We start from the raw sequence: 26,940 nt of genomic DNA, 5'->3' as shown, positions 1-26,940 counted from the left end.
TGGCCGAGGAACATTTTTTCCCGCAGTCTTGCGCAAAAAAGTGCTCATCTTCGTTTGATGAGCAATTATATTAAATTAATTGCGGTGGGTTGCAGTAGCACTGCAATTATTAAAGGCCCACAGATAAAAATCTTTCATGTCTACAGATTTGATGCTTTTCTATACAAATGGTCTGTGCTGTATTCATAAGTTCTCTTAACCATGGAAATTAACAATGAAATCGAACTTTTATTTAGTTGCACACTCTCGCAAAGATCAAGGCTAATACCGAAAGTATAGCAAAGTATTGCAGGGATGAACATTAAAGTGATCTATTTAAAAGGAAAAGAAAGAGGACTTGTGACTGTTGGTTCAAAACAACTTGTTAACCGGCTTTGAAAACATTGCGCGCGCGTGTACAAGGCGCGTGAAATCGCGTTAGATATTGCGTGTTCGAGTCTTCGCGCGCGGGGGATTTCGTGAGCAACTAAAAACTTGCACAAATAGACCGTATGCAAGCGTTTCTTGTAATTATTAATTTTCTTTTTATCGTCAGGCGTGAAACTAAATGATGCTACGATTGACACCAGACAAGCTATTAAGGTTTATGTTGTCGTTTATTTTGCAATGTTTGTTAATTCGACCCACTGTTTCTCAAAACGTCTTCCTATGTACAAACTTCATATCGTGGTAATTAAGAACTTCAGTACGTGAACGCCACTTCATGAAAAACAAGAATATTTACATTTTGTTGTAAAATTATGAAAACGAAAAATTGTTTAATTTCTTAGTATCCACAAGCTTCAAAAATGAAACACTTAGCTTTTTCTGTCAAAGACCGGACTCGAGGAGGCGGCGGAAATCGAGCCTACCTGTCTATAGACTCTTTGGAAAATGAAATGTTTTAACTTTTTAAAAGTTCCCTAGGTTTCTACATTCTTTAATTTAACTATACCAAGTTCACAAAAATTATCGCTAATTTACGCGATCTAGGCTATAAATAGTTCCAGTGAATACTGAATGTCACATTAAGTGTCATTTGTCCATTAACATTGCGTTATTATTATTTTTTTCTATCACGCTCGAGCCACGCAATCACCAGGGATTCTCTGATGTCTGCTGAGCTGTGATCCTTGCGTGAAATTCTTGCCGCACTTGTCACACACAAACGGGCGCTCCCCAGTATGTGTTCTAATGTGGTTGTTCAGCGTGGTGGCCCCAGCGAAGGCGCGCGAACAGTAGCCGCACTTAAATGGTTTCTTACTGGCATGAATGACAGCATGTGACCTCAACTGGGCTGGATGCGAGAAACTCTGAGAGCAGTGACCACACTGATATGGTTTCTGTGGAGCCTCGTTGCAGACATGAACTTGGAGCATGGTTCTCTGTGGAAAAGACTTTTTGCATTGGCCACATTTCCACAAGCTCAGCTCTGTGATGTTGCTGAAAACGGGTTGATTCGGTTTTAGAGTGTTGCTCTGGCCATCTTCAGTGGGGAGGGGTGAGGCGGGATCGCTGGTCTCACTTTCTGGCGATGGTAGTGGGTGTGACTGATTGTACGCCAACTTCTCCGGCAGTATTGGGTACTGCGGATTTGCAGGGCTAGGCACAGCAGAGGAAAAGTCGAAGGCAGAGGGCACTTCGCTCTGAAAGCCGTTTAATGGCTCGCCACTAACTGCTCTGGTAGGAGAAGGCTGCTGTTGACTCATTGGCTGACTATTTGGTGAATGTGGTGGACTGGAGGGAGAAGGTACTGAGCTGGGAGGGGTGGGTGGCAACTGATTTTGCGTCAAAGTCTCGGCTGCCGCGCGGGCTCTTTCTTCTGAAAGGACAGTCCCAGCTTTTTCAGGCTGATTTGTTGTTCCTGTAGAGACAATTGAAATATCCATTAATTCCCCGCACCATGCACTTAGCAGTAACTAAATATAATCACAGAAATACTGTCTTTCTGTAAGTATCAATAAAAACTTACCTTCCGCTGTCAAAGCACCCATGTCGAAGAGTGTGCTCGGGACGCCAAGGTATTGTGGGTATTTTTCATCATACCAAACTAGCATTTCCTGACCAGGCAGGATGGTCTTGAATGAACGGTAGTACACTTTTCCCAGGTACTGGAAAGCGAACAAGTTTTGTTCACCTCTGTGGCGAGCACAACGGATGAAACGCATCCAGCTGGAAACCTTTTCATCACTTCCGTCAACAAACCCAACAAGTTTGCCGCCCTTGAAAATCTGAAGGATGCAAGCAAAGAAATGTCAGAAATGAATACTAAATTTACCTCACAGAAATCATATGAATTTTAACAAGGCTACTTCTGTCTCAATCATCCTTAACTTACCTCCCACATGTACGAAGTATCTGTGGCAGAGGACAGCTCCTCGGGCTTCACAAATGTTCCTTCATAAGGTCCAATCCATGCACCAACAGGAATCGTTCGCTTGGCACAGATCCCGTATCCAGTCCCGGTAACGCTTGATGCACACAAGCACACTTCCGGCGGAAGGGACTTAAGAGCAAGAGGCAAGTTCTGCGTAGTGGCAGAAGTTTCGTGTTTATGGTGAGGACACTGGAAATTTGGATCTGTTGAACTTGCGTCACACCCTGAAATATAAACAATAATATTAAATCGACATGACACGAAAACTTAATATAACAAATAAAAGATCCGTGAGAGAATTAACTTGTAAGCCACGCTAATTCGTAACAAGCACAACACGCAAATGCGCGCGAATGTTGAAAGTCAACTTTTAAAAGTTGAACGACAAAAAATCGCGAGAAAATCTTTGATGATATACTTGTGCTTTTTCTCTTTGCTTACAATGCCATCAGAAAACGGAAAGCTTTTTTGCGTGTTTTTTAAAAATCCACCGAAGCAAGACAGAATTAAGCTCCGCGCACGAAAGGGTGACTTGAAAAAATACATATCGTGATGAATTTCAAGTAAATTTTATAGTCACATCACGGATTTATACTTACAGAAACAAGCCGTTCCCTTTTTCTTGCCCAATACGTCCTGCGTGTTGACTGGATGAACACTCGATGCAACGAAAAGGCATTTCTGTAAATCAGCCATAGTGAAGGAGTATGGTGTCGAAGTCACTTTGGGCGATGAAACCAGCCGCGCTTTCTTGGCCGCGGGTTCATACCATCCCGTCCCGCTTCATACTCGAGCTCTCAACGAAAGGATTAGACGTTTTTCGTGCCTGTCGAAAGAGATACAATTTATATTAGTTAGAATCGATTTGGTTTCAGCAGTGAAATAGCTAAAAACGCTGTCAAGATGTTCAAATAAGAATTAAACCTGATATTCTCTGAAGTTGTCCTTGGACCGCACGGAGTATTTTACACCCCAATCGAAACTGTCCGCAAAATCGACTTGAAATCGCCGGCGAGAAGTGCACGCGGGCTTGTTTACAAAGTATCTAACAAGGAACGGAAGTTTGGGGGGTTTATTTCTTTTCTGTCCTCGGTGATTAGTAAGCAATATCAAAGTTGTCCGTGATTCATTGAATCATACATAAAATATTCACAAATGTCTAATTTGCTTTTAAATTACCGAATGCAATGAAGCACATCGGTTTTTCGGCTTAATGGCAGCCAAGAGGCATTGTTCAAAACTGTTGGCAAGTTTTTTCGGAAATTCTGTTTGCTTGCTAATTACACACGCTCTTATCACTCAAAAGTAGGTAGAGATTACACGAAAAGATTGAAATTTTCCTTGTTGGGTGAAAAAGTTTAAAAAACTTCATGCAAATCACGCTAGTTGTTTCTATTGTTTTTCCCCTTTAGAAAAGTTTTGGTTCCTTGCATAATGAGCTCGTAAACCAAAGTTTCCCAAACTTCTGAAATGGACACATCGCAAAAACCTAAACGAAAGCAATCTTTAAATTTATTCTATTACTTACAATCGAATAACATCGAAATCTTGTTGCAAATCGAAGAAAAAACACGGATTGTGGTTAGTTTGCAGGAAACTCAACTCGTTGAGGCGTAACTTGCTCAATAACACGGAGGGTGAAGAAACCAAAGAAACGCAAGCACAACTTTCGCGCTTTTTCACAAACTCCAACAAAACCCAAACAGTCGAAAGTGCTAAAAGCGCGAGAAAATTCTTGCTGGCAAGGTGCTTTAACTTCGTTTACTTTCAAGTAGCAAAGCTTCTGTGCTACAACCCGGTGCGCCATTTAACTTGCAAGCGCTCGCCCAAACTACTCTACCTCAATTAAATTGTATCCTTACCTTACTCTCGACTTCCATTTCCAATTTTTGAAACTGTCCACGTGCGAATTTTCCTGAAAAGATGTGTTAACCGTAGGAATTTCGTGGATAGGAAGGTGATATCTCGCAACGTTTGGGAGTTGGATGTGTTCAACTGCTTGCTTGCGTTCCACCTCGCGCACTGAATCACTGATTAGTTTAAAGAGACAGCACACAGCCAATTTACCAAAAGGCGGGCGGTATTTATGCTTACGCCTTTTATGCAATATTCACAGCTTTTGAGGACAAATGTGCATTATTTTCACGGAGAATTACCACCAATAATAAGATGGTGAACAAAAGAATTTCAAGCACTTTGTCTTTTACTTCTCTTCATTTGTGCTTGGTCGCTTTCAACAATAAATCGACGCTACTCTGAAGGAATCCCTGCACTCTTGGAGAAGGGTTTTTGACATGGAATTAGGAGGATTCTTGCATATCGACCAAGAACTCTCAAAGTTTTCATACAGATAAGATCTTTTAATAATCTCCCTAAAATAAACTCATGCCGCCTTTTGCATTTTTCTCTCCAAACAACACAAAAGAGGCTGATCAGAATGACTGCTCATGCGTACAAAGTAAGCCAAAGTCAAAGGATGAAAATTCAAATTTCACCTTCACAAATGTTTATGAGTAGAGTTTGATCCGTCGCTTTTACTTGATGCAAACTCTGCGTACATACATGAGCGGTAATCTAAATTGTTTCTCAAGGTTTATTTGTTAGCAGTGGTGTTGATTAGACAATCACTTTTATCAATACTCTTCCGTGCTCATTGGGGAATGCAAAAGATAAAAGAGAACAGCGTAGCGTATCGCGAGAGAAATAATAAGTTATTTGTCAGTGTCACGTATTCAATGATCGAGAAATTTCGCCAGTTACCACGCTCAGTATCTGTGGAATAACTCCATGGGGGAGAATACCATCATTTCAGTTATGTACGAAGAAAAAAACAACTGTTTCACTTTTAGCTTACATACAGTATTTCGGACGAAGTTAAAGTTTAGTTGATTCTTTTTGATTGTTAATGGAAAATGCAAAGTTAATGAGCCATAAACACAAATGAAGATAAATGAATTCTTCAGTGGAAGATGTTGATGAAAGGAAAGACAAAGAAAAGAATTTTTCTTTTTTCTTGAATGCTGGATGCCGACACAGAATGAAAAGCCAGAAGCACTCGTTTTGAAAACAACGCCTTGCATGAAAAGCATTTTCGGGCGCGAAAAATTTTATCAAGTCAAATGATTTTCCCTTTAAAAGCCTGAAAGGCCCGAGGCTTATTTACTGGGAAGACAAAATAACGCCCATCAAGCGATTGTTATCCCAATTCCCACCGCCCATAATCCTTTGCAAGGAAGGTCGCGTATGAACAGTATTGAAAGCAAGACTATACACGCCACCGGTTGAACCCAGTCCTACTCCCAATACCCAGAAACAGATAAGATAAACTGCAATTTTATATTTGTGCGTTGTTCATTGCTGGTAGGTATAAAAGTAACTTTTCGGTCAAAATCTCACTAAGAATGTTAAGAATGTAAATAAATTAACAGTCAGTCCGATATCGTCGCAAAACACAATCAAACAATTCATTTGTAAATTTTATTGTTTTGATGTTATTATTTTTCAGCAGTTATTTTCTCACAAAATTTTTTTTGTTAAATTCAAACATGTCATTTTTTGTTTTTATTGGCCTTTAAGTAAGGTCTGAGGGAAGCAGGTTCGTAATCATTTAAGGCTAAACATCAGGCTACTATGGGTGAAGAAAGGACACCGCTTTTACATTCGCGCGGGTTTCTTGCGTGCCTTGCTAGCAGCCCAGGCTGGGAGAATGTTTTGCCGCATTTTTCGCAGCCAAAAGGTTTCTGTCCCATGTGAGATCTGATGTGATTGTTCAGTGTTGTCGCGCCAACAAAAGCGCGCGAACAAAAACCGCATTTGAATGGCTTCTCGCTCGAATGTGAGATGACATGCGCACGAAGATGCGAAGGATTGGAAAAGGCCAGGCTGCACTGTCCACACTGGTAAGGTTTGTCCGGCTGGCACGGACACACGTGTAGTTGCAATGCTACACGCTGAGTAAAGGTCTTATGGCACTGCTGACAGCGCCACGAAGCCAGTTCACCTGCAGGAGGACTCTTTGGAACTGGAACTAGATTATTTCCAGGATCACTGACGTCACTTTCTACGTCACTAATAGGAGAGGATCGCTGGTCAGTAAGATTGCTGTCAGTTGATAATCTTCTTGATAATGAACTAGCTGTGGCGTGCAAATGTTGCTGGGATCCCTGTTCCACTGACTGTTGTGTTGCTACCGTCCAAGCACCTAGCAAGGGATAAGAGACAAAGGAATTTTGAGAAACGTCCAGAACGTAAAGTAGTTATTCTGTTTCTTTTTCTTTAAGACAAAATATTTTGAAGCCCTCGTAGATAAGAACTATAGCAAGACCAATGTGCATTCTTATTTTTATCTCAAGATCAATTCTTTTAGTCTTCGAGATACCAAGATTGATCCATATTTAATTTCCCCCAATATTACCAACATATCGTCGAGACGACAGTTGATGAGAATATAGAAATTCATCAGCTGAGGGATAATTTCTTGACACCAATTTCTCAAAACTTTAAAAGAAATGCGCGTTAAGTTAGGAGAATTTGAGACTAGTGCCAAAAATGTTTGTTTTGAATTCTTTTCTCTCAGATCAAAAGAACATAGATTTAACAAGTACCTGAAGTGTTTTGCTCTGTTTGTACGTGAGCTTTGTCAGCTTTGAGAGGCGATAAATTCTTCTTCTTCTTCTGGCATGTATCAAGCCCTCCTGAAAACATTGTTTACTCCAGTTAGTCAACTAGGAATTATTCACTCACATAATAAACTACCACTTCTTATAGATCTTAAAACTGAGACACACGAATAAAAGTTACTACTGATTTACAAATTAACTAGAAATCCATTAGACCGGAGACGTGTGATGACTACTCTAAAGTACTCTATAAAGCCACTTTAGCAACCTACCTCCGTGATTTGTAACAAAGCACATATCCTGCAGTCCTGTAGGTATTCCAAAATGCTGTACATATTTATCGTCATACCAAACAAGAAGTTCTTCCCCAACAGCTATGTCCTTAAATGAACGATAATAAACATTGCCTTTGTATTGAAAGACATAAAGGTTCTGTTCATTTTTGGAGCGTGCGCACTGAATGAAACGCATCCAGCTTGACGACTCCTCGTCACTACCATCAATAAAGTACATCAACTTATCGCCTTCAAAAATCTGTTAAGAGAAAAAAATTAACAGGTTAACATACAACTCGCCATTTTTGGCAGCAGTTTAGCAGCTCTGGTAAGCTTGTAGTTCTACTGGTCCTCTTGTGCATCAGTTGCTACTGTTTTGGGGGCTAGTGGTATTGTTCCTGTTGTTTGTTCTATTGTTCTTTCAAAAGATAGCGATCTTTTCATGTGAGACCAGAGCTGTTTCCCGACCCATGTTTGGGACACGATTATTTTATGTCTCTGTTTAGTTGATACTCCGTTTGAATTTCCTCGTACAAGAAACAACTGTTGAAATACTTCCAAAGTACATCTGCTTGAAATGAAACTACAGAAGGGGGGGGGGGGGGGGGGGGGGGGTGGGCCGGGGGGGGGCGCCGGGGGGCTTTATTTAAAAAAAAAAAAAAAAAAAAAAAAAGAAAATTTAAAAAAAAAAAATTAAAAAAAAAATTTTTTTTTTATTATAAAAAAAAAAAAAACTTTTTTCTTTTTTTTTTTTTTTGAAAGGTTTTTTTAAAAAAAAGGTAAAAAAAAAAAAAAAAAAAAAGGGGGGAACGGGGGGGGGGGCCCCCCCAAAAAAAAATTGTGTGGCCCCCCCCCCGGGTCGTCTGGGTTTACTTGGGTAATCCTTCCAGAACTCGCACACTAGGCCTAGCCTAACCCGATGTAGTTTCCACTAATTAAGTTAGGCTCGAAATAATAACTCTCCTTAGTGACATCAGTGCATTTTTTAACGTCTTGCTCTGAGAATTTCGCATTACATCTCATCACTGGAGTCCTTGACAAGGTATTAACACTGTTGGGAAAAATGAGATCTTGATCGCTTTTGTAAATTTAAATTCAATAATGGCCTCTTACCTCCCACATAAAAGACGTATCCATGCCCGGTTTGACGTCATCAGGCCGAACTCGTTTTCCTTCAAATGGACCAATCCACGTGCCTATAGGAATGTGCCTCCTGGTGCAAACTCCCAGCTCAGCACCAGGGACACTCGACCTGCATAAACACACTTCCGGCGGAAGTGACCTTAGAGCTTTACTCCTATGGAAACCGTTGTCTTCTGTTGACGCATAACTCAAACCATGTAAAGGACAAGGTGTTGCATATTTCTTTCTACAAAGATGACACCCTAATAATAAAGAATTGAATGAGAGTTTAAAAACATTTTTCATTCATAGCAAGGGGTGAGGATTGAGCAGAAAGGTCTTTAAGACGCGGTGACTGAGAAAATTGAAAGATTGTCGCCCGCGAGAGAAAATTCATACGCTCGCCTATGCGGACCTATACGCTTAGGCCGAATGTCCAAATCAAAACGAAGCGATTCACAAACGAATTTTTGTTAGCATATTTTCTATTAACGACCCTGACCCTATCAATGTGCTGACAGCTTTCGCAAAACGAATAAATTTGACAAATTTGTAATTTGACAAAAAACCTGGCTCCCTTGTGAATCAAGGAAGAATTTTAATATACCAATGTCTATTGTCTGTGGTCATTCAAAAAATTCCAGGAACGTAAAAAGTGTTTACTCTCAATCGATAAAGAAATTGAATCCCTGGAGAATTTAAAAGTGCTAGATTTTAAACCACTCAAACAAACAATCAACTTTTCCAGAAGGGTCTGATAAAGTTGAGTCATCCATTGTAAAATCGACTTTGAAACTTTTGAGACGATTTTTTACAAGACGCTTGCAAGAATTCTTAGCTGGTTTCCGCCTGTATAGTTTATGCGAGAAATCTGTCTTCATACTAACATGTTTTAAAAGAGTAAAAGCATTTCCATTTACAAAACTATTCGAGGGGCGTTTCCGAAAGAACATTTAAAACGCACGTGAATGAGTACGTGAATGGAATAAATATACTGATTCCCTCAGATGGAAATAGTTTAACGAAGTTTTTAAGGGAAACAAAAACGGGAAATCGGCATTTTATAGTTTTATTGACGGCGAAAGGAATAAATGCCAGTCACCTACAAAAATGTGAAAAGTTTCAGTGAAATATGCGTACAAAACTAAATGATTATCTCTGACACTTCTAAGACAAGACAAAGGATTTGGTAACAGAAGTATTCAGATTTTTCCAGGAACTTATGTTCGTTTCAAGAAAAAAAAATATTTTCTAGCGACCTCAGATCAGGTGAGAGCGTTTTGCACTCACAATTTATTCGCCAATCGTAATCACTGATAACAGAGTAAAGTCGGAAATCGAACGCACCATTCATGCTTCACTGCAACGATTTATGAAAAGAGTATTGTTCTGAAATTTAAATTTTTATCAAGTTGTATTTTAAAAAGCTTCAGCACCCAGACAGTAATCTCAAGAGAGACTTAACAATAGAGTTCTTTGTAGGTGGTATGCGGCTTCAATGAACTATTCAAAAATGGCGTGCGGAATTTTAAGCAATTCATAACACAATAGGCCAACAGGCAGAGGTCACGGTTTGAATGAAAACGACATTTTATTCCAAAACAATGAAAGCGGGTAGATAATTATTTTTTATCTTTATTAAGTTGATCGAGCCCAAGGTTGCAGTTTTGCAAAGCTAATCTTAAGTTTCTCTCAAAGTAAGAAAAAACAGTTTGCCATAAGCGCAAGAAAACAACAAAAAGCCAGATTTACCAACGCATTTTCGTGAATTTAAGATTGTAATAACAATGTCTGAAAATTCCAGCAACGTCTGCAAACACGTGACGTTTTATGAGTGGATTTTTCGTGGGCAGACGCAAGTATTTTTGTGGTGACGTGAATTTTACGATCCTACGCCAAACTTCCGGTTTACGTGAGTATTCTTTCATTCAGATCATGCAGGGTGCGGAATTTCGGGTCATTAAACTTACACAGTTGCGAAATTAAGCCTCCTGAATTCACTCCACCTTTTTCAAGTTTATCTGCTTCGATGAGGACGGGTTGTTTTCTTTCATACAAACAGCTAACAACAGCAGTTGGGGAAATTGTGAACTGTTTTTCTTGACTGGGTGGAACTTTAGCGTTGGGACCGTTCTTCATCGAGAGGCGGGCGACCTGAAAGAATTGAATTGTAAATTAGATCAAGGGTTTGAAATGCGTTTAAAAATAAACTGACCTTTCCTGATCTTAATCGTAATTGCATGACCGGCAAAGTTTCATTCATCGGAAAAACGCGAGCGGTTTTTCGTGGTAGTTTTCCAGCTGACAGAACTAAGATGCAGTTCTGATTGTATAAATGGTATTTCAGCAAGAGCTGTGGTCATTGATTTTCTGAAATCCTGCTTTTGATCGTGAGGGGCGTAAAATACCAATGCATTGAGGCATAAATTGTAACACCACAAAATTTATTATCTCTTCTTGCAATCGATTGTACTACAAAGTGATAAAACTCAACAAAACTCCTCTCCGTCAGAATATTTGCCAAAATTGGCTGTACATTACTTTGGCTGTGAGGGATTAAGGCACTTAAACACAGCAATACGAAACTAATATTTGTGTCCAAATTATTCGCCTGTTAACTTTGTTGTATTTAATTTTGTGTAATTTTAAAACACATACTAAAACAATTCACTGCAAATGCTTTTTTGCACTCAAGCAAAAAGCTTGCTAAGACGATTTCTCTGTACTTAAAGAGGAACATTTTGCTGGTTTTCCAAATCACTTCGCAACCTTACTTACACTGTACTACATATTGCACACGGCATCTCAAGCTAATAATTTTCCAGTTGCACTCATTTACTTACCAAATCACTTTGCATTTTTCTCTTCAACTCCTCGCTAAACACGAATAATGGACATATCTACTCTGCGGTCGGCTGGTTTTAGCTGATCATTATACCAGGAAGGCAATATTTATGGCTACCGTCTGGATAGCAACACTGCAGAGCTTGCTAGTAGCTTCTAGAATCATTCATCGCACATGGATTGAAGATCTTGTTTACTGCCACACTCTGATTGGATAAACGTCTTTCTGCTTGTTGATTTTCTATTATTCTAGAACTTGCTTAAGACACAAGAGAATACTAATTAAGCTAATATCATCGAATGAATCGAGTCTTCCTTCATCTTTTAACATGCTTGTGGTTTGTTCAAACTCTACAAAAAATGTGTTCTTGACTTTTAATACTTTTGACCTGAGTTTAATACGAGAAAGACGCTCAATTGATCAAATTGAAAATGTGGACCAAAGAAATTCTAAGGGCATTCAACCATTACTGAAATATTTATCATATTATTCACTATTCTAATACATGAGCCCGGCTTACGGGCTGTCTCGGTTACCAGGACGGATTTTGTCGTCTGTTCATATGGAAAATATTGGTCCGGTTGACGGGGAGAAAATTCAAGAAACAAAACCAAAAAAGCGACACATAAAGTTGCATCTTTGGCGACTATCGTGGCTTTATCGACCCTTGTAACTTTTTTTATAAAGCTAATTCGCATATTTCTAAAAGTAGAAATAGATACAAGGCAAAATTAGGCCATTTTGGCCACCCAGTTACGAAAGGGAAGCTATTTTCTCAAAAAAAAAGTTGTGTCCCGGCGACCGGGCTGGAGTGTTCATATGGGAAAATTTTCTTCCCGGTTGCCGAGATCTCGGTTGCAGAAACCGAGATATCGGTAACCGGGCTGGCTCGCCATCTCATATGAACAAATCAAAAATTTTACAAAGAAAATAGGAGTGAGTCGAGATCTCGGTAACTGGCCAGCCCGGTCAACCGGGATCATATGAAGAGGCCCTAAGACAGAAATTTGTCATTGATCACTTCAAGTAAAATTTGACTTCAAAGCGGTGTCTGTACTATCCTCGCTCCAACTAGCCTTTTCTCCAGTGTAATCAAGAAGCATAAGAGTTATGCTGAAAAGGCATTTAAAAACTGCCCAAAGATGCCGGCAAAACATATTCTTCAAAAGTTCGGCTCGGAGCAACATTTCCAAGCAAACTACATACAGTGGAAGCTCGATAAAACGAAATTCTTTACAATGGAGTCCCTGGAGTCCCGGCCAAAATAAGTTACAGCAAAATATATGAGGCAAACCTCCAACATAATACGAACGTTTGGCCTGTTACATGAGATAAGCACTCCCTCCACAGTGTATTTTAACGTTCTTTACATCGAAGTTAATTAACAGTAAATTTTGCGATAAGGCCAATGATTTTAAACGTTCTAATTCGTATTAGGAGGGAGTTTGTTTGTCAGCGTTCGTTATTTTCGTCAAAATGTCTAGTATTCAATTGCCGGTTCCACAAAACTGAACTCATTTATATCAGAGAGCAAAATTTCGCCGACTGTTAAAGAATAAATACAACTTCCAACAGAAATCATTTTAGAACATTTTAAAGTTTAAAGCTTGTTTTATTGAATTTTTTGACTACTGTAATCTAAATAAACAAACAAATGAAAAGAGGAAACAGATCTATATATATTTACAAAATTGACTTTTAAAAAGTACTGTATTTACATTATACAACATTGTTTTGTTTTTGCTAAAAATGGATATCAAATACAGATGGGTTTTATTTACAATGTTCATCGAATACCAGGTCCTAATATTGTTACCCATTTACTCAGAAGCCCTTTTTTGTTAACAATGTTTACCGACTCCAGTGCGTTGACGGTCTTGTGGGTGGGGTGTTTCCTTTGAAGCGTCTGGGCTTGAAAAAAAAAAAAACCTTTATTGTTCTTATGCTGTTGTCTTATATAAAAATCACTGCGCCTTACACCTCCCTTGCAGTACAAAAACGTGGTGTATTTAAGCTGCCATGCAAAAGAGCTAAAACTTATGCCAAACTCGCACTTCATGGACTCAAGTTATCACCAACTGTTTTATTTAAAACTTGGCACGCTCCCCGGGCACGCTCTACACAGAAAAAGAAAGAAATTCTAGTAAGCTCTATCTAAAGAATGTAAATTTTAGTAGATAAAGACAAGCGATGGCAGAAGATTACGCAAGGAATTGTTTAAAGTTAAACAAAACATGTAAACGGTATTTTCTGCGGATAAAAGATTTTGTTGTATTAATCAAAAAGGTATTGTTGTTATCTTGTCAATGTCTAGCCAACAAACAACGACAGTGGCTTTCGAAGCGTCGCTTGTAGAAACGATTAAGTACAAGTTGATTAGAAGTTTGATGCCAACTGTAATAAATACACTGTAATTTTCAGCCTCTGCTAAGCAGGGTTATAAAAAATATTGCTTATGTGAAATTATGTTTTCGTCCTGCTTCATATATTTAACTAACCTATTTAACTGCCTAAAACACACCTCACAAAAACGCATAACAGACGGAGGATGACTTATAATAAACCTACGGCAAAAATAAATAAATACAGTCACAATGTATGTGATCCCGGGGTTCCTCACAACCCCTTTCATTCTAAGCTCGAAATCTCCTGGCAGATCGCACTACAGAATATGCTTGTTTGTTAGTTTTGAGAATTGAATACTATATCAAGACAACTCACGGCTTGCGTTACTCTTATAACATGTCTTTTTACTTGAAAGGTGCTGGCCACAGTTTCTGCTCAAAGGGTTTATGCGTCCTCTTGGATCAGAAGACTCCCACCTTCCATTAAATACTATCAGTTTATCATAGCTACAAACGGAAGAAAACCAATTTTTACAAGGTTCCAGCTGCCACTCAATTTACCCCAGGGATTCTTGCCCCCTTCCCTTCCCTTTCTACGAGTCCCGCTTACGACGTAATTCCCCCACCCCCACCCTTCATCGCTTCTGAGCCTAAAGTCATGAGCCCTTGCTAGCTATGGCGTCGCGAATTTGTTTATCCAGTTCAACTATAATGCGATCATCTGTAGTGTAAACTCCTGTATGGAGTAAAGTGTCTCGTTCTTCAATCAGTTTAGCTATCCTGCTATCTATATCTTCTTCATCGTCTTCATGGACAGATGTAAGTCCAGCCGAATGTTTAACGTTTCTTCTTTGTGAAGAACTGGCAGCAGATGTTTTATCTTGGACTTCAGTCGGTGCTGGTGGATTCAGACGAGCTTTTGCTTCCTCTTGTTGTTTTAATCTGCAGCAGGGAAAAAGGAGGTATCAGCAACAATGTCAACGGATATATTTGCGCAAAATGTAATATAAAATGTAAATGTTGTCTATAGTGGTCATGTACTTAGCTTCATATCTCTTCAAGATAGCTAGTTTACAGGCATGCCACTGAAACAGGGGAAACACATATTTGGAATGAACATAACATAGTTAAAAATCCCAATTAGCAGAAGGCAGACCAGTTGGCTTTATACAAAGCCAAAGGGATTTGAACTCGGGACGACCGCAAATCCAGCTAGTACCAAAGTAGAGGGTTTGAACCCGAGACCTCCGGATTACAACACCAGCGCCCTAAACCTCTTGTGAAAAACTGTGAGAAATTTAGGAAGTAATATACCAAGGGCTTAAAACTCTTTTCGGATAAACTCTAACAGTAATTAACTACAGAAAGCAAATTTCCCAATACAAAATTTGAATGGAACCCGAAACACTTTAAAACGCAAGCCTCGCCTTTTTAAGAATTCATTTCACTCCTCACCATCGTAAGTCATCTTCACATTTAAATGGGTTTCTCTTTTTTGTCGAGTAAAATCCAACCATTAATGTTGGATTTTTTATAATCTAAGAATGTTTCTGAATGGCTTTTACAAGGCATTTCCAAAACCGCTCACGGCAATGCGAGGCGGAAATGCTTATGGATTTCAATCTTTCTTTTACAATTTGATCAACAGTTGCTAGAGAGAAACCTGACTGACTGCTCACCTGGATAGCTCAAGTTTAATTTCCTCTAGTGTCTCCTTTTCCGATTTTACAACCTAAAAGAAAAAAAAAAGCATTTCAATTCTTGGTGTTGCACTTCGAATCAGCTAAGTTAACAGCTAGTTTTGTTTCAGGAACTTATCACAAGATGACTCAGACATTACCTCTTTTTCTTCAGCGGCAAGATAGCGCAGGCGCATGTGTTCCAGTTCCTGCTCTTGTTTTTTGAGCCGCGCTCTGGCAGCGGTCTGTTCTTGCTGTTTAAGTCGCGCCAGTTCCCTCAGCGCTCGGCCCCATTGCTGTTTATAGTGAATCTTTGACTTGTTTGATGTTTCTAACTTACGTTCGAGTTCTGCCTGTAAGGAGAGAAAACAAAGACGGAGCATCTGAAAACAGGTCATGAAGTTTTATTTAGCGATACAGTAACTATACATCAATTGTTCTCATCCCCAGTCTGTATAACTTTAATAGTGTCATCGTAAAGAGAAATCATATAATGATCACAAATTGTAGCAGTTTGTTATCTAATTTTTACCTTTTCCATTTTCAAAAGGTTTATCTCAGACTCGAGTTTCACTTCAGGTTTTGTCAACTGTTGTTCTTTGTAAGCCATGAACTCGTTTTCCTTCGTTTGATATCGCTTCTCGGCTTCGTACACCTAACAAAAATGTTACTGTGAGTTAAAAACAACTGAAAGATTACAAAAATTAATATGGCTTTTGATAAAGTTACAATAAACCAAAACCAGAATAGTGAAAAACTGATTAAAAACGCGACGCGCTCAAAAAGAAGAATGGACCAATCAGAACACTAATAAAACTTTGAAATCGGTACCAAGCGCGGGAAAACATGAAAGACCGGCGTCAAACGCGGGTAAATATTCAAACGGTACTAAGCGCGGCAAAACATGAAAGATGAGCGAAAAGCGCGGGAAAATATTCAAACGGTACTAAGGGCGGGAAAACATGAAAGAGCGGTGACAAGCGTGGGAAAACATGCAAGACCGGTGGGAAACATGTATTAAACCGGCACCAAGCGCGAGGAAAGAGGCTCCACTAAAATTACGGTTGGTTATGATTTTTTGTAAGACCGGCTCTGTTTCTTATAAAATAATGTTGTCACTTACTTGCTCCACGAGTCTCTGTTTCTGTTGTTCCAGGTCCTTCACTTTCATCCTTTAAACAAAATTATTTCCATCAAAGTTTGTAATCATCGGTGCCTGTCTTCTGCTCAGAAAAACGGCCGACGCTCGCTCTAAATTTCAGCGCCGTCAATGATTAGTGATCATGGTGAAGTAACAGTTCTTTAACGTTTCTCGAATGGATGACGCTTTTTGAAGATAGGAATGTACACTTTATTGGGGTTTATTTTTTAAGCCTCGCCACGGAAACGTGCTAACGTGAGGTGATCAATTGAGGTATACTGATACCTTAACCGCCCAAACTACCTTGAATTTTTAATACGATTTCTTGATATTACAATCAACCATCTTCACCAAAAAGGAAAACATATATCAGAAGTTCAGTTATGATACTAGCTGTTCTATACTGCATGCGGGCAATGAAAAAAATTGTCGTCCAGTGCACTTCTCAGTGAGTTACTGTGCTGTTATATAAGTGGTAACGCCGGCTGAGTGCAACGAAAATGTCAGCCACAATAGATGCAGGCTTCACTGCTTCCCAGTTTAAACCTATTTATGTACACTGACAGAATTCTGGTATATATTTTGAAACACGACGTAAAGCTGGTATCTATCACTGAAATGGACTTGTTTTGTGCAAGATGGTCCTGCACTGATGTTCATCTGGCCAGCGATCGTTCAATTCATTCTCGACAGCTTCCCAAGAAACGTACGTACTCAGTGAAGGTAGGGCAATAAAAGCTAAGCATGGCATCCCAGATGCATGCAGTTATATAATTATGTGTACAGAGTAAGATAGCAGCAGATAACTAGCTAAATTAAATCAAAGAACCTCTCCATTTCCACTTGGTGTGAACAGTCATCTTTCATTCTTCGCGCTGCCTCTCTCATCTCTGTCATCTTTCTTTCGTGCTCTCGTTCAAATTCATCTTTCATGTGCATCACCTGAGAAGCGAAATGAAAGAACTGAATTTATTTTAATGTTCACTTGTTGAAGGCCAGTCTTTAGACCAGTAAAAAGTTTGTACAAGAGTTGTAAACAGTTGGGGGATAATGGAAGGTTTTGACTTCCAATACCAGTATAGGATGATGTTAAAGGTGGGTGGGAATGCGGCGTCCTAATGGATTGTATGTGAACTGGCTTTGTAAGAGGGAAAAGGCAACAACAACGGCCAGTGTTTGATTCGCCTTTCATCCGTTGTTTTCGCCGGCCATTAGAGTCTCTCTCTTTACAGGCTATCTAAGGTTTGTGTGTCGGTCTTATGATTCAGAGGTCCACTGTTGTGTGACCTGGCAAAATGCGACGGGGGGAGGGGGCAATGGGGTGGAGCCCCGAGATGGAAAACCATCCCATGTTGAGAATTTCAAAAGATGACACAGATCTCGGCTCATGGAAGTGCCAGACATGTTGTGTATTAAATCTGGACGCATATTACCTAAGACTACGCTATGCAAATCTGAATTATGAGGCAAACCATCATTTTACACACCTGCGTCTCATTCACGGACAACTGTTTTTCTCTCCTTTCGAGATCAGCAATGGACTGTTTGAGCTTTTCTTCTAATCGAGAATATTCCTCTAACTGAATTAAAAAAATAAATTTAAAACATAATTCAAATCTGAATGCAGATTGCGATTTAATAGCACAGGTACAAGAATGAGACTATGTTTTTTTTACCTTTTTCTTAACCATTAGTTCGCGTTCTTTGTCACGTCGCTTCCATTCCTCCGCGAGAGCTTTCATGTGTGAGCTTTCTCTCTGTTGCATCTGTTGTGGATACGAAAAACAGCGCTAAAGTAAGTGATCAACACAGTTTACGAACATGTGACTGAAGATGCTTAGTTAATATTCTTTAATCAGACTGACAGATTAAATTTTGGAAATCTTAACAACGTGATTACTTTTCATGTGATATCTTTTCTCTTCATCTGATAAAAGGAACACCAGACCGCAGAATGACACAAGTGGATAATTAGCTTAGTGCATAGGATAACAGGTAAAATGTCCCATTTCTTCTCCGGTAAAAACCTTTAAGTTGTTAGACTGAAAATGATATAAACGAAGGCACTCATCTTACAGCGTACAGTCAACTCTTTCTAAGACGGACGCCGTCGGGACCAACTCCAACTGTCTGTCTTAGAGAGTTGTCCGTCTTATAGGGAATTTAGTTACAGTAAAATGACTGAAAAACGGCAGGGACGGGACCAACACCAGGTGTCCATTTTAGAGAGGTGTCCGTCTTATAGAGGTGTCCCTTAAGGGAGAGTTGACTGTATAACTTCGTTTCACCTGTGCTTGAAACATTTCTTCCTGTTGTTCTTTCCACAATTCCAGTTCTAACGCGGCCTTATACTCTGCTGTGTCACGTGGGTCAGTGACAGGAGGAGGCCCGGGTTGAGCGGGCGGAACTCGCTGAGGCTCGGCTAGAGGAATGGCACTGGAAGTCTGGCTACTCTCAAGTGAAGAGGACAAACTGTACTGAAATAAGAAACAAGTGTCAACCGTTGCCTGGTAACGAATTTATAAAGGTTCAATAAACGTCCCTCTAACTTACTTCATTTGCACCCATTAACTGCTGCAAGTTAACTGGACCCAGGTCCTCTACTCCAAGAACCACATGCAGCTCACCAATCCTCCGGGCAGGCCTGGAAGAGACGAAATATAGTTTATGGTATAGCTCATAGGAACTAACAGCTAGATCTATAAAAACCGGGAATGCAATCAAAACGAAGTAAATTTATTCCATGGCAATCACAACGCAGCAAAGCTATTCCATATTTGGGTGTATCCCCTGGTTTGTCTACAATTTTTCCCGCCATGTGTCGCACCTGTCACAAATTTGAGATGTTTTCCGCTATTTTGTGCCACGTCCGTCACAGCTTTGATTTGTTTCCCGCCACAAGGTGCCGCGTCCGTCACTTCTCCTCGCAGCTTCGAGTTGTTTTCCGTCACAATTTGGAATGTGCTGCATCACAGCCTCGAAGTCCTTTCCCGCGAAAAACTCAAATTGGATAAAAGACCACTTAAAACGTAGCTACGTGAAAAATGCGTAATAGTGATTTTATGCTCAAGAGAGATACACGACATGTTCACGTACTTTTCTGTGGTAAGGATTAATACTCTCTCGCTGTAGATCTGCCTGTATCCAGTCACTTCCTTATCCTAAAAAAACATAGAAGCACTTGTGACACATACGCAAATTGTAGGCATACTAAAGGACGTCTATGTGATAATACTTGTATGCCCTAAGGTTATTTTAGATAATCAAAAAAAGAACCTTTGTATATGTTCCTTTACACAACACACACGTCATATAATGCGTTTCTTACCTGTGACAAGACTTGAACTCTATCAGCAGCTAACACAGTGGCCAGTGATGCGCTTGATACTCCAATTAAAACATTCCCAGCCATGCTGTCTTTATGCCACACCTCAATTATAAGGGGGACTCTACAGAAAAAAAGGGGCAAAAGCATGTTAACAACACAATATGTCACTTAACAATTCAACAGAATCTTTTCAAATGCCAGCAGAGATCAACAGCAAATAACATAGCATACTGAAATAGTTTTCTTTCTTTTCTGACCTTGTGATAGTTTCTTGCAGAAGCTGTGGCGAGGCAGCAAAGTCAAAAGCACAGAATGACTTTGGAAGTAGGACCTCCATGGTACGCTGTACTTGAACTGGAGGACTCGTCATCACAGGGGCAGAGCTGCCAAAGAATGGGTATGTGTACCTGGCAAGGACAAAAAGAACAAGCACTGAAAATTGGCGGGAAATAATACTGCTGTTTGTACCCAGATCTGGGTGATTTCGGTACAAAAAAAGAAAACAATAAGAAGGTTTTCACTAAAATTAACTTACCTGAGAAAGCAGTTAACAGGAGATGCAACATCAAGATTTGCAATACTGCGCAAGTCAATGGAAAAACAGAAATGGTGGGCAGATGGATCAATTGGTAGCCTGGTGCCAAGTGAAGCAACAGTGGGAGCTGGCATTTGAGGCTGAGGAGCCTGGCCTGTCATCTTGGTCTTCTTAGGAGGAGAGTTCTGTAGGGAACAATGTACATTCATTAACCACCTGAATGGATCTGTACAAGATTCATTTACCTACAAAAGCTAGACATTGCTAATGGTAAAATATGTCTTTACCTTGTGAGTCCCAGCAGCCATCCCGCTAACAGGCCCAGGTTTTTCTTGGCCACTGTGTGGGGTGCTGGATCGTGGTCGGGGTGGTGTCCCATCTGGGTGCTCTTCAGCTATCTCTGTCTCTGGCACTTTCCTAGATTCTCTTTGTTTTCCTCTTGGAGGGGAGCCTGAGACCTGTTTTGGAGGTGACCTGCCTCCATAGGGCATGTCGTCTACTTCAGACACCCCCTTGGAATAAAGAAAAAACAAAAGTGTTCAAAAAACCTCAAAATAAGCCAATAATGATAGCCACTATTGACTAAGGTAGCAAGACATTCGAGTATTTTGTGTCATCTCATGCTGACTGAATTTTTTTTCTGACCTTATTAATGAATAATCAAACATTTTGAACATGAACTTTCAAAACATTGACTCCCTGAAGTTGGGTTTGTTTGTTGTCAACTTTCACTCAATTAAATTTTGTACCCAATTGCTATGTGACCTTCAGGGATAAACCTCAAATGTGAACTTTATAATAAGCTCTGACTTGTCAATCATACATACACTGTCATATAATTTAAAAACTCTTTTAAGCCCCACCCTGCAGGGGGGGGATATCTCTTTTCAAGACCTTGGTGGTGGACAAGTAAATAACGCTTTAAAAGTGAAATGTTACCTTGTTTTATTATATGGCTACAATAGTACGCGCGCTCTGATTGGCTGCTGAGCGGGCATTATTTTCTTGTAATGACCGGGCATTATGAAAATTTTTCTCGGCTCGACGATTTTTCGAGTTGTGAGTTGAAGCTTCTAGCGAGGGGGCAAAAAAAACAAACAAAAAAAGCCGACAAAATATAACTATCTTTTCAATAACTTAAAGAAAAATATAATCATACCGATACTTCTTTAGTATGAGCGACGAAGATAGCCACAGAGAGCGAGTTTTACCTTCAGTGTTTTTTCCCTTGATTATACTCTTCTTTTGAATAGTGCTTAAAGGCCATATAATAAATAACTTATTAACCTCGTCCGTTCGGTCATTACAGGGGAATCTCAGACCTCGACCTTGATGTATTGACCTCGCAATCGCTCGGTCAATACATCAAGGCCTCGGTCTGAGATTCCTCTGTAATGACCTCACTCTCGCTTAATAAGTAGTATTTATTGTTCATGAATTGTCATTAACTACCATGTACAGGGGGGGGGGTTATTAATGAAATTGAGCTTCCAGAGGGGGGACTTCTTAGAAAGGGAAATAGGCTTGAATCTTTTGCACAACTCTGTTTAACACCTCCACATTTAATCTAGTAGTTAACCTATTTGAATTCAGTTTATTTATTACTTGCAAGTAAAGATTACCTGTCTCAGTAGGCCCATCGCTCCCCCAGCTAAAATTGGCGATGATGCACTCGCGACATTCCCCACAATGTCCTGTTGCTCAAGTCTTAGTGACACAGACACTCCAACCGCTGGCTCTGAATCATCTACTGCTCCAGAAGACTGGCGACTGCGACCAGGCGCCACCAGAGGAAACAGCCCTTCAATCACAGCAGGCATGGCTAACGTTTGCTGATCATCAAGAAGGCCTTGAAAAGAGACGACTGCTTTTCCTAAAGATTGGTCTCCACTACACAAATGGATCTGAAAGCAAAACCTTTAATTACATCAGGAAAACAAAGAGATGGAGATAACCACTCAATTTTAATATCACAGTGGGTCAGAACTGGAAACATGGAAGACCATCCTAGAATAACATGGCACAGAAGCATCTAGAAGGACCTGATGGAGATCGACATGACTTTGTGCAAAGCCAATAGAGTGGCTCAAGATCATTAGAAATGGAAAGCAATAGTGGATGCCCTACGTCCCCCATGGGACAAAGAGGATTTAGATAAGTGGATCAGAACCTGATTATATATTTAACTAAAAGAATTCTGACAATTCAAAATTACTCTATGTGTACCTCCAGTCCTACATGTTGAGCAAAGAATGCTTTCAGAATGTCCAAGTTACTGTTGATTCTTACTGAAGCTCGCTCAGCAGGAAAATTGGGTTGCAGAAGATCCTGAAACACTTCATTTGTCACGTCATTGCTGAGTAACGAGTAATAAAAGTAGAATCCACCTCCAAGGTTTGGGTCAGACAAGGTGAAGGTGGATGGTATTAACTGTGAAGAAATTGTAATAACATGAAAGATTGTAAACACAAACAGCATCTAAACTGATTTTTTGAGGTGCACTGTCACTTTCATTGTCAAACTCATCTGCTTCTTTTAATTACATTTTCTCGTGTGCTATCCTGATGGTAACAGGGCTTTACTCCAGCTTACATTAGCTATTGTTCCAGATATGAGACAAGGTCAGCTACCTAACCTGACAAATTGACCTGTTGGAACTCCCTATTGACACCCTATTTTTGAAACTTATCTGGAACGCTGCATTGCTCAAGCGACAAGTAAGGAGTACTGCAACCTGCAACTCCCCCCTTAGTGGGTTTCCAAACAATAGCAAATTCTTGTCAAATTCAAATTCTTCTTGAAGTTCTTGTCAGGTTGCCATAACAGTTTGCTGGCACCCAAGCATACTCCTCGTCACGAGTAAAGTGCCTTGCCGAGAATTAAACTGATATCAATCAATCTAGAGGCGACTGTACCTCCCAAATCAGGCTTCTGTATTAGTGGATTGATAATGAGTTTATATCCATCCATTATAACTGATAATTAAATTAAAACCATTTTACCTTTGCCAAATTGGAAGCAAGTCCTATAGTGACAGACAAAACAAAGATGTTATTGTCTTCACGCTGTGGTCCAATTTCATAAAACCCTTGTTCTTCATTCAGCTTTAACTGTATGGCATCAGATTCTGGTTTCCTTGTTGGACTAGGTCTTGGCTGTCTCCCTTGACAAGATATAAAATACAGAATTAAGGGTACAGATGAGTCTGTTAAATGTACACGCACTCAAACATGTCAGCCTTGTCAAAGAGAATAATCAATCCTACATGTATTTATTGCACTAAATAGTTACTGGAAAGTGGAAAGCCCTAAGTAGTTGGGCCTCTCTACATTATCAATGTCTACACTGGGGCAGAACTGGCTCAGTACCTTTGTAGAAGTTATCATTGTAAGGAAGTTTCAATAAGAGTAAAGTGCGTGGATTGACGTATGGTCAGGGTGAAAAAACCTGGCCATTTTAGATAGGTCGCTGTTAGTGGAGGCTCAACTACAGTTTAAAAATTTGCAAGTAGAAGTGAAGCTGTTATCAAATAAAGATAGTCAGGCTTTTGCAATGTCTTTATGTGTAACAATGAACATTTGAGTGATTTTCCAATAGTCAGTGATTTATAACAGCTACATTTTACAATAGTTCACAGCCATGAAGGTAATATTGTAATCTTCAACTCAAGCATTTTAACTTACTGTCATCTCCGTGCTGTGCCTGCTGTTGATGACCAGCAGAAGGTTGGCTTTCAGCTGGTTTAGTTTGCGTGTCATCTTCTAACGACAGCATCAGTTTCACTTCTGGCTTCATTCGCTGGTACTTTGTGCTCAAAAGGGAGTGCCATTGTGCTCTCTGGGAACAATATTGACTTTTTCAGTTCCATTAGCTCAAAATCTTAATTCTCTCACCCATTACCAAACAATTTATTTTAATGTTGGTACTGAGAAATTGTTGGCACTTCTGCTGGACATTATTTTATCTCTTACTTGACAATTTTGTTTTTTGACAATGTAGATGTTGATTATTTTTTTTAAAATTAAGGGTTTACATAGCCTGAGAACGCAGATGTATTTCTGACTGTTGTTTCTCTTCGACGACAAAGAGAAATGACAGCTAGAAATTTGTCTGTGTACGCAGGCTAGGGTTTACAAGGGTTTGACATGTTTACCTATAATTTATCTGTTACAAAACTGTTTGTTAAGATCACCTTTCTTGAATAAAAATATTTAACATCAGGACTGAAGCAAACTTGATTTTGGACAGGTCCCAAATAATGAGGAGAATGTCATTAATCACACTTACGCAAAACCAATTTTAGTTAGTGTGTGAAAACAATTCTTACACATAGTATTTATAAATAAATAATTTATATCATATGGCAAGTCGGAACATTCATTTACTTACCGCTGGCTTTTGCTGTGCTGTTCTTAAATCTAGGATCACATAACCAACTGGTTCCTTCTGTGATGTTAGAGTGTCTAAAGCATAACACTGTCAAAAGATGAATGATTAACAAATACTAATAAATTAACTGACTAATTTATCAATGACCAGCACGTTTATTAGCTCTTATTACTTTGAACTGCCACTTTATAGGGGGGGGGTGCCCCCCCCCCCCTTTAAAAGGGGAAAAAAAAAAAAAAAAAAAAAAAAAAAAAAAAAAAAAAAAAGAAAAGCCAAATTTCTCATTCATAGGTTTCCTCTCGCAAATTGCTATAATCATGTTCGATTTTTCTCGGAAATTCTGCATGACCCCTCTGAGTCTGGGCGTTTGCGCACAGTGGATTTAGTGCAAGACCTTGAAACAAAGCTGCGATACGGTTACAAATGTGATGAGCCTAAGGCCTGGTTCACACTAGCGACATAACGACATAACGGCAAGGTCACGCAAATTCTAAAAACACCTCCCATTGATGTTTTATGTCACCAGTGTGAACAACATAACATAACGACATAGTTGGAACATAATGACATAAGCATAACGACATAAGGAAAGATCTGAACTTTTCTTTATGTCATTATGTCCATGTCATTATGTCGCTAGTGTGAACAACATAACAAAACGACATAGTTGGAACATAATGACATAAGCATAACGACATAAGGAAAGATCTGAACTTTTCTTTATGTCGTTATGTCGCTAGTGTGAACCAGGCTTAATGCTTTTGACTCAAATGGTAAGTTCTCAGGGCTAGCTCAAAACTTTCAACGAAATGTTTAACCCATCCATCCCTGAATGTCTCACACTCTTTTGTTTAACTTTCAAGCGGGGGAAAAACGACGTAAAGTAGCTCCCCCAAAATTCTTAATTTTTTGCTGAACTAGAGTGAATAAATAAGATATTTTCGGAAAAAAAAGGATTCAGTGCATTGACACCTTCGGGCAATACTGCAAAATTAATTAGCTTCACAGCGCATCGCCCCAACACTGCTGCTGCTAACCAGTATTGGCACTATTCTAACTTAACCTTAATTTCATTTAGCCACATGTTATTGTGCGGTTCCTGAAAATATCCATACCCACCCCATGGATGGTCATTTGAAATTCCGAGGGTGTGGCGGTTCTCAAAAACCAAAATTTTTATAGGAAACTATGAAGCTAGACTGGAATTTCCAGAGAGTTGAGGGGGGAGGCAAACCAAAAAACATCAATGTGGGATATATGGATATTTTCTGGGACAACCAGTGTGTTTAATGTAGATTCCTTTTTTATCATTCTTACCTGGATTTTGATTGGCGTTCTCTGCAAGCGATGCTGGTGTAAAGATTTCTTACTTAATTCCCAGGCAAGTTCAGTTGTGAACTCTGGGCTTTCCACATGATCAATGGGATCAGTTGTCAGTGTTTCTCCATCAAACTTTGTTTCAACAATGATCTTATGCCGTGGTCTTTTTGGGAATCTTCGCCCTGAGTATTGCAGTCCATGATTAACAAATTTTCATAATTTTCATCAGTCCCAATGGCATATATTGTGTCAATCAGAGTAAAAAATACATACTCCTCATAGAAGGGCAATTTTTCAAAACATCAACCCCTCTCCCTTTTAATGTTTTAACCACAAAACTCGAGAAATTATCGGCATAAAGCAAAATTGACCTGGGAGAAGGGGTGTCATCTTTAGCATTGAGAAAAACCGCGTAAAAGTGTCACGTTTTTTCCCTGCTTTTTTGCAGATATTTGTGCATCCAGTTGTTTCTTGCGACAGGAAAATGAAAGCTTGTTATGGCCAAACTTACCTTCAAGCACCGAGACAACCACCAAAATTCCGTCACCCAATCCCATTAGTAACACGTCGACTGATCAAAAAGCTATTTACTTGTTAAACAAGACAGATAAAACTCATAACAAACCACGGCAAATAACTCCACAAAATCCGCCATTTTTCAAAATTACCGGTTACTACGTCATGTAGGCAACCGTACTCAAGACCCCAGTATCCCCAGTCCTTTCGCGGTAAACGATTGCCGGATTCTTCTTAGCCTGCGTGGCCGACGCCGGCCTTCTTCTGTTTTTTGTTTTTGTTTTTTGTTATTTTTTTTCTTTTTATAACATTTAAAGGAAAAAACTGCATCAATTTATAACTAGTAATACGTGACTCGCAGGGCCTCGCGAAGCTCTGGGTTTGGGGGGGGGGGGGTGGGGGTGTTGTAAATAATGAGTGATAACCGGTTTTAACCGGTGATTTGTTATTGTTGCCTAGTAACGGGCATG

General features: G+C 39.6%; 3 protein-coding genes across 3 annotated transcripts; all 3 read right to left on the bottom strand.

Annotated features, from left to right (window-relative positions):
• Positions 1-577: 577 nt before the first annotated feature.
• On the bottom strand, positions 578-5,198 carry LOC144651799 (putative histone-lysine N-methyltransferase PRDM6). The gene is made up of 5 exons (XM_078511802.1): positions 4,219-5,198; positions 2,956-3,182; positions 2,318-2,580; positions 1,952-2,210; positions 578-1,843 (listed from the first exon to the last, which is right to left on the bottom strand). The coding sequence occupies exons 2-5, from the start codon at positions 3,050-3,052 to the stop codon at positions 1,056-1,058; spliced, it is 1,407 nt and encodes a 468-aa protein (XP_078367928.1). The 5' UTR covers positions 3,053-3,182; positions 4,219-5,198; the 3' UTR covers positions 578-1,055.
• Positions 5,199-5,356: 158 nt separating this feature from the next.
• Positions 5,357-11,451, bottom strand: LOC144651804 (putative histone-lysine N-methyltransferase PRDM6). The gene is made up of 6 exons (XM_078511816.1): positions 11,216-11,451; positions 10,343-10,526; positions 8,364-8,635; positions 7,248-7,509; positions 6,961-7,050; positions 5,357-6,557 (listed from the first exon to the last, which is right to left on the bottom strand). Exons 1-6 carry the CDS (start codon positions 11,228-11,230, stop codon positions 5,977-5,979), a joined length of 1,404 nt encoding a protein of 467 aa, XP_078367942.1. The 5' UTR covers positions 11,231-11,451; the 3' UTR covers positions 5,357-5,976.
• A 1,357-nt stretch (positions 11,452-12,808) lies between these two features.
• On the bottom strand, positions 12,809-26,697 carry LOC144651666 (centrosomal protein of 120 kDa-like). The gene is made up of 22 exons (XM_078511619.1): positions 26,466-26,697; positions 25,952-26,136; positions 24,635-24,721; positions 23,929-24,082; positions 23,248-23,408; positions 22,472-22,675; positions 21,868-22,149; positions 20,533-20,757; positions 20,246-20,430; positions 19,968-20,117; positions 19,711-19,831; positions 19,479-19,543; positions 18,936-19,026; positions 18,671-18,859; positions 18,059-18,148; positions 17,870-17,962; positions 17,212-17,324; positions 16,365-16,413; positions 15,774-15,896; positions 15,403-15,594; positions 15,242-15,294; positions 12,809-14,504 (listed from the first exon to the last, which is right to left on the bottom strand). Exons 1-22 carry the CDS (start codon positions 26,509-26,511, stop codon positions 14,219-14,221), a joined length of 3,144 nt encoding a protein of 1,047 aa, XP_078367745.1. The 5' UTR covers positions 26,512-26,697; the 3' UTR covers positions 12,809-14,218.
• Positions 26,698-26,940: the final 243 nt, after the last annotated feature.

Source organism: Oculina patagonica, chromosome 1 (genome assembly GCF_052425735.1).
Source record: "Oculina patagonica isolate OP01 chromosome 1, crgOcupat, whole genome shotgun sequence".
Classification (NCBI taxonomy): domain Eukaryota; kingdom Metazoa; phylum Cnidaria; class Anthozoa; order Scleractinia; family Oculinidae; genus Oculina; species Oculina patagonica.
The sequence above is the reverse complement of the archived record's forward strand: the minus strand, read 5'-3'. Positions and strand labels throughout refer to the sequence as shown.

Coding starts and splice junctions, on each gene's coding strand:
- LOC144651799 (XM_078511802.1), bottom strand. CDS start 3,052: ATGGCTGATTTACAGAAATGCCTTTTCGTTGCATCGAGTGTTCATCCA. Junction 2,581..2,955: donor AAAGGGAACGGCTTGTTTCT/GTAAGTATAAAT, acceptor TTTATATTTCAG/GGTGTGACGCAAGTTCAACA. Junction 1,844..1,951: donor GGGTGCTTTGACAGCGGAAG/GTAAGTTTTTAT, acceptor TTGTCTCTACAG/GAACAACAAATCAGCCTGAA.
- LOC144651804 (XM_078511816.1), bottom strand. Junction 8,636..10,342: donor AGGCTTAATTTCGCAACTGT/GTAAGTTTAATG, acceptor CTTTATTATTAG/GGTGTCATCTTTGTAGAAAG. Junction 6,558..6,960: donor AACAGAGCAAAACACTTCAG/GTACTTGTTAAA, acceptor ATCCCTTGCTAG/GTGCTTGGACGGTAGCAACA.
- LOC144651666 (XM_078511619.1), bottom strand. CDS start 26,511: ATGGGATTGGGTGACGGAATTTTGGTGGTTGTCTCGGTGCTTGAAG. Junction 19,544..19,710: donor GAGTTCAAGTCTTGTCACAG/GTAAGAAACGCA, acceptor ATGTTTTTTTAG/GATAAGGAAGTGACTGGATA. Junction 19,027..19,478: donor TTAATCCTTACCACAGAAAA/GTACGTGAACAT, acceptor CGTCTCTTCCAG/GCCTGCCCGGAGGATTGGTG.